This window comes from Grammomys surdaster, unplaced genomic scaffold (genome assembly GCF_004785775.1).
Source record: "Grammomys surdaster isolate TR1022 unplaced genomic scaffold, NIH_TR_1.0 64, whole genome shotgun sequence".
NCBI classification, from domain to species: domain Eukaryota; kingdom Metazoa; phylum Chordata; class Mammalia; order Rodentia; family Muridae; genus Grammomys; species Grammomys surdaster.
The window spans coordinates 3,421,686-3,433,543 of NW_021604566.1; the positions used below are offsets into that span (position 1 = coordinate 3,421,686).

Consider the following 11,858-nt stretch of genomic DNA (forward strand, 5'->3'; position numbering starts at 1 on the left):
ACAGTTGGGATAGTAGTTAGACTAGTGTTAGAGATTTAGATTAGGGGTAATCCCTCAGTAATTGCATAGAGCCTAATAAATAAATATCATAGTTTGAGTCTTATTTATTTGAAGCTATATGGGGATAAGTTTAATTGAGTTAGTTTACACCAACCCAGACATAAACCTTTGACCTAAATTTGTCCTGCTTACAAGATGTGTAGGAGTAAGGATGGAATAGAAATTGAGGGAATTGTCTAGCTTGAGATCCATGCCATGAGAGCAAGCCCACTCTTGACATTATTAATGATATTCTGTCACACATGCAGTCAGAAGCCTAGCATAGCTGTCATCAGAGAGGCTTCACTCAGCAACTGATGGAACAGATGCAGGCACTCACAAGTAAATATTAGGCAGAGCTCGGGAAGTCTTGCAGACAAGGGGGAGGAAGGATTGTAGGAGCCAGAAGGATCATGGACACCACAAGAAACCCCACAGAATCAACTAATCTGGGCCCCTAGCAGCCCACAGACTGAACCATCAACCAGAGAGCATGCACGAGACTGACTTAGGTCCTCTGCACATATGTAACAGTTGTGTAACTTGGGGTCTTCACGTGGAATTCCTAACAGCGGGAGCAGGGGCTGTCTCTGACTCTGTTGCTTGTCTTTGGGACCCTTTTACCTTAGTGGGCTGCAACGTCTAGCCTTAATAGTAGATATGCCTAGTCTTACTGTAACTTGATATGCAAAGGCTGGTTGATACCCAAAGGAAGCATCCCTTCTTCTGAAGAGAAAGGAAGAATGGATAGGGGTGGGAGTGGAGGGGGCTGTTGGAAGAACTGAGAGGAGAGGAGGGAGGAAAAACTGCAGTTGAGATATAAAGTAAGTAAGTAAATACGTAATAAATTTAAAGAGAAAAATGATAGCTCCTTGATAAGCCAACCACACTACAGTGGAATACCACATATTCAAGATTAAGAAAAAGAAAGAAAGAAAGGAAGGAAGAAGGAAAGAAAGAAAGAAAGAAAGAAAGGAAGGAAGGGAGGGGGGAAAGAAAGAAAGAAAGGAAGAAAGAAAGAAAAGAAAGAAAGGAAGGAAGGAAGGAAGGAAGAAAGGAAGGAAGGAAGGAAGGAAGGAAGGAAGGAAGGAAGGAAGGAAGGAAGGAAGAAAGGACAGAAAGTAGGATGTGCGGGGAAGAAAGGATGGGCATGAGTCTGGGAAGAATTGAGAACGTGAACATGACCAAATCATAGAAGCAAACGATGATGTCCAGTGAGCAGTAAGCTCTCCATCTTCCTAATTCCTCTCATCCCGGGCATGTCTTGTGAAGCAGGCTGCCATTAGTGATGCTCTATCAATGTTGAGTATAGAAATGCAGAACCCTATGTGCTCTAATTTCTAATCTAATTTTACATTAAAACTCTCTTTTTCTTGGCACTATTATCTGTATTGCCAATTACTATTTGAAAGACACAATAAAATCGCAATTACTGTTTTAAATACTAGAGTCAGATAATCTTCGATCTACATGTTAACTCCTACAAATTAAAAGCTCTCTGACCCTGAACAAATTTATTCAACTTTTCTGGACTATCTAACATGAGGATACTAACGTAAGTTGTTGGGGAGTCAAAATGTACATATTATCTGACAGGTCATCTTTGTGACACTTAGAAAAGCTATCATATTTTTTCATTTTGGTTTGAACTTTTTTTTACAAAAAGGTCAAAGTGACTTTGCAAATATTCTATGGACTTTTGATTCCTTAAAAAATCTTGGGGTTATCTGTTGCTTGTTTTAGAGGTGATGCTTCTATCTAGCATGTGATAGGGAATGCTGTATTCTTCTGTCAAAGCCAAAGTGAATGTTGCAGCTAGCACAGTCAGTAGATCAGACCTGTATTTGTTTACTAGAGTGCACAGATCCGAATGTCGGCAATTTCTTTAGCTCCTGAGTTTCAACTTCTGAATGAAGATTCTACTACAGAGCTGTTATGAGAGTTGATGAAGTCACATTTAGAAAGAACTCATGACTGTGTGTAATGGCTAATATCTGATCATAGGAGTCCTGTTTTGCACACTAAACATTGAAAGGGTTTTGACACATTGTGAAGAAGAAAATATGTGGCCCTATAAATGGTTCATTGGGTTGATAATAGTAATTGTTTACGGGACACAAATTCCCAAATCCTTTGTGTTTTCATTTCCCCCTGAGGTTACTGAGAGAGACTTATTTCAGGGAGTAAAGGGCATATGATGCTATAAAGGCATGCACTTTTATCAGTTAGACCTAATGTAGTGAAGGGGAAGTGGGACTGTACCACTGGAGGACTCTTTCCCTCTCTGTCTGGTTTGACTGGCCTAGAACCCAGGTAAACAGAAGTCTTGCTTTGTGTGACAGGAACTACTGTATGCATGCAAGTCTAGGAACATATACTTTATCAGAATGTAGCTCTAGGAAAAGAAGGAACATGTTTGTTCTGGGTTGTGTTTGTGTATAGGTGTGGTTATGTGTATGTAGAGGTCAAAGGAGATAACCTTGGGTTTCCTTCCTCAGGTACCATCCACTGTCTACCATTTTTGAGAAAGGGTCTGTGATCCCAGGGGATCCACCTGTCTCTACCTTCCCAGTCTTGGGATTGGAAGCATGTCACCCCACCACACCTGTTCTTGTTGGGTTCCAAGGACATAACTTGAGTCTGTGTGCTCAAAAGGCAGATGCTTCACTGATAAGCTATCATGGTGACCCCATCTTTGATCATAATTGGTTAATTTAAACTCTTGTCTCCATTGCTAGAGTCTAGTTTTTCTTCTTAGGATATAGCAATAGGTGGGTTAGGAGGAAAAGGCCTGCAAAAATGGGGAACTCAACCTGGCTTACTCATTAAAGAAGCTTTAAAACACAGGCATCAGTAGTCCTTACCTTAGACAAACTGCAATCCACCCAAGCATTCCAAAAGGCTTCCAAGGAGCTCATAAGGTGTGGGCAAGCTTGAGAGCCACTGTCCTAAGAATTAACTTTATTGTTATTAAAAGATGAAAAACTATGGCCAGATAAAATGAAAAAATTCATCATAACTTTACTTCTCCATAAGTGACTGTAGCATCATGATAGTCTGTATATCTTATGTTCATTTCTTTTTCAACTTAAGTGATATTTTAAAACAATGTGAGGAATTAACTTCTGTAAGCTAATAAATAATACCCTAAAAAGATTTCTTTTTAATAATTTGGTCTACATCTGAACATTTCTAAAACCTTTAGTCCAGAGGGGAAAGTACCTCTTTTGAGTCTTGCTCCAAAGTTCAGCCTTTTCCCACCACACTCTCTGATAATAGGCCTCCAGCCAGCCACTGGACTTCAGTTCTTCAGTATATGCAGGATGGCCTTGGCAGGAGGCTTTTCAGGTAGCTGTGTGGTGACCATGAACTTGTCTATGAATCATTTCTCTAGAAACACTTTGGTAAGTGATGTTTTTAGAACTCAAGCAGAGTTTTCCATTTATATCACCTATGGGAAAACTGGTATGCCTTTTATGAGGGTGGGCCTTGGTCTGCAATTCACTTCCATGAAGGGCTTGACTGAACAAGAGAAGTCTGAGAAGCAGGTACTCTGGGCAAAGTGGTATCTTTCCTCTGTAGAATCGCAGTATGTAGCTGGTACCTCTTCACATCAAATTCTATTTCCTTTGAATTCCATTTTACTTTGCACTGTGCTGGTGGACATCTTCCTCCAACCCATGGAGGAATCTGATATCAAAACATTCAAACAACAATAAATTGAAACCGTAAGTGTGACTCCAAGGGTGATCAGGGCCTCCAGAGGAGGGCTGTCAAGAATGGGACCCTAAACTAGAAAAGGGATGGAGAGGAGGTGACTCTTAGTTGAGTCTGAATGAGTACTTGCAGGCAGAGGAGAGCAACCATCAGGGTTCATTCATGTCATTCTGGACATGAATCAGAATCAGAATGCAGCAGGGAGAATGCTAGCTAGGCCCAGGCTTCACAAAAGGCAATTGAGAGATGTCACTACAGAAGCGCATCTGGATAGGAACTCTCCTCTATTTTCAAGCAGAGGAAGTTACACTGCTCCATGAGCACAGAGGAGCTGGGAGGAATTCTAAGAGAGGTGTGATAGTGATGCAGTGCTTTATGCAAATGGATTCTATGCTTATAGGTGGGATGGTCGGTCTGAGGGGGGGGATGATGAAGTGATGGTTGCAAAATGGTGGGAATTGAGGAACTCAGTTGGAGAAGGGCAATGTGTTGATTACTGTCTACTGTAATGCTAAATGTGGGCCCCCAAAACCTGAAGTCTGCACGTAGCCCCTGGGACTCTGATCCCAAGTTAATTCTGATTGGTGAATAAAGATGCCTGCAGCTAATAGTTGGGCAAAAGAGAGATAGGTGAGGTTGAGTTTTTATGCAGGCTTAGGTCAGAGGAGAGAACACAGGAAAGAAAGGAGCTGCCAAGGAAGAAAAGGGACATGGGGGGTGGGGGAGAGAGAGGCAGAGAGACAAAAAGAGACAGAGACAGAGAGAGACAGAGAGAGACACACACACACACACACAGAGAACTATGGGATAGAAGAACATGCAGGAGAGGAGAAAGGAGAGCCACCATTGGTTAACTGAGCCACAATAATGTGGCCATGTTGGCTAGCCAATTGGAACTCAGAGCTGTCCACATGAAATATAGTAAGCAATAATTTGGGTTATGGGTAGGAAGGTAGATTCTAATAGCATGAAAGGTTGATGGGCTATTGTGCTGCATAAGGGATATTAAATTATAAAGACTGTGTCTTTCATCTGGGAACACAAGTGGTCTGAGGTAGGTAGAAATACCATGTCACAATATTTTAAAATAATTACTACAGCAGTGGGCACAAGGAACCGTGACAATGTAGGCTCACTAGGATGAAGTCATAGAATCACCTTAGTGTGTACCAATAAAGGGGAGAAGAAAGGGGTGAACAGAAAGTTGTAACCCTGGGCAACTGGAAGAAAGAATTTCAGAATGGAAATTGGGGATTCAGGAAGAATGAACTCAGGAGTGGAGACAATTAGGAGGTGAGTTACACTATGGAAACGCAGTCATGACAGGTGTGGATAAATGGAGCTGGAGGGATGGCTCAACGGTTAGACACACTGGTCATTATTCCAGAGGACTCACACGGTGGTTTATAATCATCTGCAACTCCAGTTTCAAGGGATCTGACCTCCTTTTCTGACTTCTGGGGGTGTTGCACATATATGATACATAGACATTCATGCAGGCAAGACACCCATACACATAAAAATGAAAATGAAAAAAACAAAACTAACATAAGTCAACAGACAGATAAACTAATAATTCAAGTTTGTCAGTCAAGAACCCCAGATCCTCAAGAAAAAGAGGCTTGAACGCAGAGCACTGTGAAAGATGAATGAGGAGGAAATGACCCACTTTGCCACACTCAGAAGGACATGACTTTTACAATTATCTCAATCTATGTGCCTTGGGCAGGTAAACGTCTTCCTAGAAAAGGCCTCTGGAAATTGTGTTTATAGCACATTACATAATCGTCAAATATTTACTCTGTAACAAAGAAATTCTATTCCAAACAAAAAGGATCCTTGTATTTACTATTACACAAAGTAAAAGAAAAAAAAAAGCCAGGTGCTTTTTCAAGTCAACAAACACTTACACCCTTGATTGCATCCTGTTAATATTTCATGGAGAAAGTACTGTAGTCTATTTCCTAGCCTTGGTTATTGTTTCTGCTGAGAATTGGAGGAAAGTGGTAGTCTTCATTGTAAAGCAACTAATTTCTTGCCCCCACCCCCAACATCCACATCTCCCAAGGGTCTTCGCTTTTACCTCAATAATCTGTTACAGAAAGCATTTTAAATGCTCAGTGCATTTTAATTGGATTTTACAGTATAAATGATCATGAATGATTTGTCTGCTTTCTAGTGTTTCCATTTACAATATCTGGCAGTATGTATTGTCATTGAGTTAGCAGCTTTGTAGGACTCCAAAGAACTTGCAAAAGTACTTCCTGCCCAGCACACATCTGGAACATATGTACCATGTGGCTAGTTAAACGCATGACATGGTCATTGGTTATTTTGTTTCCTCAATGACTTAACATCATCCCTTCGTTACTATCAGCTCTCACTACTAATGGCTTTTGAATTTGCAAATTTACCTGTTTATTGGTGCAATCTCAAAGTCAAACTCATGGCAATTTTTCTACTCACTTGAAGTCTCATACAGAACAGCAAAAAGGTTAAGCGCCTGAGTGTGTATTCACAGCTGAAGTGAAACAAAAAGGTATCTGCCTTCCTCGTTCAGCTCCCATTCTATGAACAAGGGTCCATTTACAATGTGATTCGTGTTCATTTTCACAATTTTGTACTTTATGGTGTTAATTTCTGCTGTCTAAAATGGCTATTAAATATAGTGGCGAAGGGCCAGCTAGCGTTCCCAAGGGTAGGAAGCTGTGATATGCATTAGGTAATCTGAGTGCAGACAGGAGTTATAGCACTGATAGCTGTAAGATTAATGCTAATGAATATATGATGCCTAGTAAATATGGCATATTTTATTTTACTGTGTTTGCGGGGCTAGGACATGAAGCTAGCATCTCAGACACACCAAGCAAATGCTCTAACAAGGAACTGTGTTCCTGGTCCAGTCTAGTCCAGTCCCGTTCAGTCCCATCCAGTCTTGTCCAGTGCAGTATCTTTCGACAACGCTGATCATAAACCAAGATTATATATTTACTAGTTGACCCCAAGACTCTGAGCAAAGGCATACAGTAACCTAACCCCATGCCAACAGTCACATCTTTGCTAATTCAGGTGTTTCCTGCAGCTTTAGAAGCCTAATGCATAGAATGAGAATCAGGTGGCACTTGCAATCTGTAGACAGGAAGCCAAGAGTCACGGTCATTGGCTTAAGGGTTTCAGAGTCTAAAGTGAGACCCATACTGTTCAGTTTAATGAACTCAGTGTACTTGTGCTTCAAAGAATTGTATCAAGGCTGGGCATGGTGGTGCACACTTTCAATCCCAAAACTTGGGAGGCAGAGGCAGAGTGATCTCTTAGGAGCCTGAGGCCAGCCTTGCCTACACAATGAGTTCTAGGCCAGCCAGGACTACAAGGTGAGAACCTGACTCAAAATAAAAACTATCGAAAATTGTCTCTATAATCTCTCCTGTTGTCTACATCAGCTGTTTAAATTCTGACCATTTCTTTTTCTCACATTATAAATGTCTCCTTTCCTGGGTGCTACTGCAGCATGCATGGGGACTGGGGTTGGCATTTGGCTTTCTCAGATGCTGCATCATCACTAGCCCCTGCCTACTGGGCAGCAGTGCCCACAGCACCGAACATGGGTTGACTGACACTTTCTCTGCCTTTGTTATGGCAGTCCTTGTTGATTCTTATTCCCAAGAATTCCTAGCGCATTGTCTCCACAATACTTGGTGTTGTGGCCTACATTCTATCCCTTGAACAAAATCTCATCACTCAGCTCCTAGTTTCAACCCTCTAGCAACTCAACCACAGCTTCCTGGAAAACCTTTCCTGATCTCAATCACTTAGCAAAGGGAAACATAATCCCTAGCAACACAGCAGAGTTAGTTAACCGCATACAGTTCTGCTAAACACAAAGCTGGTACCCAAGTATCTTAATTTGCACACCTTTGTTCCCCTGGAGCACCGAACTTCCAGTAAATGATTTATTCCAATTTATTCCAATTTATTTCATGGTTTAGAAGCGTCTTCACCGCTGCCGCGACGCCATTTGCCACTGCCGAACGTGGGCACAGGCGGCTCTGTAAGCACCGGTGACCAGCCTCTCCCGAGCACGCTTTTCGACTTCCCGCACAGTCTTCATCCCGCGCACTTCTCAGCGTCGCCCGTCTGAGCCACCGCCTTTCCTGCCACCAGCCCTAGCAAGGTCCCACACGCCGCCAGCCGGTCTTTGCCGCCATGCCCAAGAATAAAGGAAAAGGAGGTAAAAACAGGCGTAGAGGAAAGAATGAGAATGAATCTGAAAAGCGAGAGCTTGTGTTCAAGGAAGATGGACAAGAATATGCTCAGGTAATCAAAATGTTGGGAAATGGACGATTAGAAGCCATGTGTTTCGATGGTGTAAAGAGGCTGTGCCACATCAGAGGGAAATTGAGAAAAAAGGTTTGGATAAATACCTCAGACATCATATTGGTGGGCCTCCGAGATTACCAGGACAACAAAGCTGATGTCATTTTAAAATACAACGCAGATGAAGCTAGAAGTCTCAAGGCCTATGGCGAGCTTCCGGAGCATGCTAAAATCAATGAAACTGATACATTTGGTCCTGGAGATGATGATGAAATTCAGTTTGATGACATTGGGGATGATGATGAAGACATCGATGATATCTAAACTCAACATTTTACATTCCAGTCTTCCTGAAGATTGTCCTTCAAGTTTGGAATCTGGCCATAGACCTCAAAGAAAAGTTTTCACCATCATCATGTTAGTAATTTGTTGAGGCAGATTTGATACTACAGTCTTTCAAAACTGATAATCTTAACTGATAAGCTAAGCTTACTTTGTTGATTCAATTTAATGATCCTTAAGAAGACCATTTAAGGAGAAAAAAAGGCCTTTCCTACTCCCCTTCTAGTAAGTAAATGGGTGTTTTGAATAAAACCATTTGCCTTGTACTCAGTATAAAAAAAAAAAAAGAAGCGTCTTCATGTGAATACAAAATGAACACATATTAGTTATAGATTACTGAGAAGTGTAAAAACAAGGAAAAAGGAGTCTCAAAGGTGTTTGACTGTTTTGTTTCTCACACGCAGTGCCTCCCAACCCAGAGGGGTGTGTGTGTGTGTGTGTGTGTGTGTGTGTTTACAAGGGTTTCACTGTGTAGCTCAGGTAAGCCTCACATTTATGAATTTCCCATCACCTCAACTTATGAAATCAGAGGTGTGTACCATCATGCCATCCTGGATAAACTTAAAAACAAAAACAAAATATCAACCCCCCTTCCCCAATGTGGTATTATAAAGACTGTCTACTTGTGGATATAATTAATACTATTATTTATTATGTTTTGAGAAATGGCCTCACTGGGTACCCCAGGCTAGTTTTGAACTTGTGATCCTTCTATGCCTGCCTCTTGAGTGTTGGGTATGATAGACACGGACCATCACTCCCAAGTATTTAATGCTATTTAATTGACAGTAAAATATTGTCAATGTAGTTTCTCCATAAATTATGCAAGAATCTCATATAGGTTTGTTTCTAGGTAGTTTATTTTTTGGGGTCAGACACCAGTTCCATAGCGGCAGTCTTTCTAGCAAACCCCTTCGACACATCTCTGATTGTTTTCTTTGAAAAAGTGATGCAAATTTGGAATTGATAGTTCAAAAATATCAATTTATTACATAACATTATTTTGAGACCCTTGAAAGAGTCCTATGCAAGTGCACTGTAAGCACTGATTAGCATTCACTCTTGTACTTCTGAACTGAATTTTCTGCATACAAGTAAGTTTACTTGTGGTATGCGGGGTTAGGATGCTAAGGCCCAGAGAAATATACTTCCTGGACAGCTTCTAGGAGAGAATCCTTCTCTTAAAAGTGTTGCTGATAGATGAGGAAGTCTCTGTGTTTACATAGGTATCACAAAGAATGCTTTACTCATAGCAAGCTTCAGACTAGCTTGATGTAATGCATTACTCAAACTTGTCTGGAAACTGCATGGAACAGCTGTTTTGATGGGATAATAACTCTGAACACTGTATGCTAATTTTCTATTCAGATTTTACTGTTTCTCCTTAAATGTGTCAAATTCCTCAAACAATACTCACTCTAGAGTTCAGGATTTTATTCAAAATAAGCAGTATTGGCAGGAGTGGTTGCTACTGGATAGAATTCTGCTGGGTCCATGTCCAAATGGAGGGGTAGAACAGTTTAATGCATGTTTGTGCCTGCATATCTAAGTATCCCCTGGAAAGAAAGTCACTGCCGTCAGTGGCCAGTGTCATTGATTAACTTGTGACTACTATGCCTGAGGAAAATCAGAAGCTGCCTGCACATCATCCTTACTGCTTAAGGAGTAATGAGGGATCAAGCCACAGGATACACGCTGCTTGCACGTCTCAGTGAAGATGCAGCCTGGCCCATGAAATTGTCCCTTACACGATGTCAGTGTAAAGTGAATGTGATTAGACAAAGCATTGCCCGTGTCTTATATATCTGATCCAGAGTCCTACCTGAGATCTGTGCAAATCAGAAGGAAGCCTGTATTGTACATGTTTTCAGTTGGTGAATGTCCCATTGTTACCAAGAGTTTTGTCTATTTTTGGTTTTCTGGGCATGGCAGTGGAAATAGCTGGGCTTTATTCTGGGGCCCATGTTTGTGCTGAGGCTCTGTGTGTGAACTGACTGGTGATTTAGGTTCTCACTGTTGGGGCTAGCAGAATTGGTCAGCAGGTTGTTCGTGTTTGAGACCAGCACTTCCTCTTCTTGTACACTCTTGTCATTTCCTGATATTCTCACTTCCCCCTTACCAGCTTTGTCATAGACAAGAAGGTCCTGATAAACAAATTTCTCATAAGATGATAACATCTTTTGTCACTATTAGGAATATTTTATTTTTTGTCCTTTTGAAAGAGATCTTTTATTTATTTATTTTTATTTTATTTATTCATTCTTGAACATTTCATTCCAGTATACAATGTATATTGATTATATCTCCCTCCACTTCCCTTAAAGTAGGACCAGAAGAAAATAATATTAAAAAAGATTTGTTTTTATTTTATTTGTAGGAATGGTTGTCTGCATGTATACATGTGAACCACGTGACCGATGTCTTCAGAGACCAGAAGAAGGTGTGGAATCCCTTGGAACTGAACTTACAAACATGGTTGTGAGTGGCCGTGTGGGTGCTGGGAATTGAACCTGGGTCTTCTGGAGCACAGCAAGTGCTCTTAACCACTGAGCCATCTCTCCAGCACAAAAGGACGCTCCTAACAACCTCAGCAACAAAATAGCTTCCAGTGTGAGTTTCTGTGCCATTGCGATATGAATGTCTGGAGAGAGGACTATTTATTTGGTGTTTAAGAGGCATATGGGAAATATTAGAACCAAGATTAGAGGAGTAACTGTATTTCTGGAACCCAGGTGCTTGAACTGACCAAAGGGATGTTAATTAATCTGGCTGTTGTCATGGAAAGAGACAGGTTGCTGGTGAAGATTCATTTATTCTCACTCATAGTTCCTTACGGTCCATTCACTTCCTGCTAGTATGAGAATAGAATTTAGACATGGTAGAGATTTGAGTACTGTTAAAATCACCAGCAAGTTTCTTCTTTTGTTAAGATTTTTCATGGTTCATTTTAGCAAATTTATGCTGGTTTATGTTAGAAAGGTTTCTGTACCTCACCTTTTTAGAGTAAGAAAAACATGTGCTTAAATTTAACTTATTCTCATTCACAGGCAGAAGTGAAGCAAGGGTTTTTTTTGTCTTTTTTTTTTTTGTTTTTATAATAACCAAAATAATTGGATCGAATCTTTCTTGCACCTTCAAGCAGTGATCACTTGGAATTCAGATCTCTTTCTAGGTAAGAAGCATCTACCCTAAAAGGCAGGAGAAGTTTAGGGAGCACATGATTTGATTTACCTGTTTGTGACAATCAGCAGCTACCCCAGTATGCCAGGAACCAGGCCATGGGGTTTGTCTTTAATTTTGCTTAGAGGTGTAAACTCTAAAAACCATTTTCTTTGACTGTTAAGGGGAGTTGCAGGTATCTGCAGTGCTCATTATAAAGAAAAGGCCCCGTGTGTGCACATCTCCATCTAGGTTACACTTCCTAACTTTACTGTTTATCAATGCAG

At 40.9% G+C, this 11,858-nt stretch overlaps 1 protein-coding gene across 1 annotated transcript; it reads left to right on the top strand.

Annotated features, from left to right (window-relative positions):
* Positions 1-7,807: 7,807 nt before the first annotated feature.
* On the top strand, positions 7,808-8,664 carry LOC114623300 (eukaryotic translation initiation factor 1A, X-chromosomal). Its single transcript, XM_028769966.1, has one exon. The coding sequence runs from the start codon at positions 7,960-7,962 to the stop codon at positions 8,392-8,394; it is 435 nt and encodes a 144-aa protein (XP_028625799.1). The 5' UTR covers positions 7,808-7,959; the 3' UTR covers positions 8,395-8,664.
* Positions 8,665-11,858: the final 3,194 nt, after the last annotated feature.

Excerpts from the sequence above, each read along its gene's own strand:
- LOC114623300 (XM_028769966.1), top strand. The coding sequence starts at position 7,960 with ATGCCCAAGAATAAAGGAAAAGGAGGTAAAAACAGGCGTAGAGGAAAG.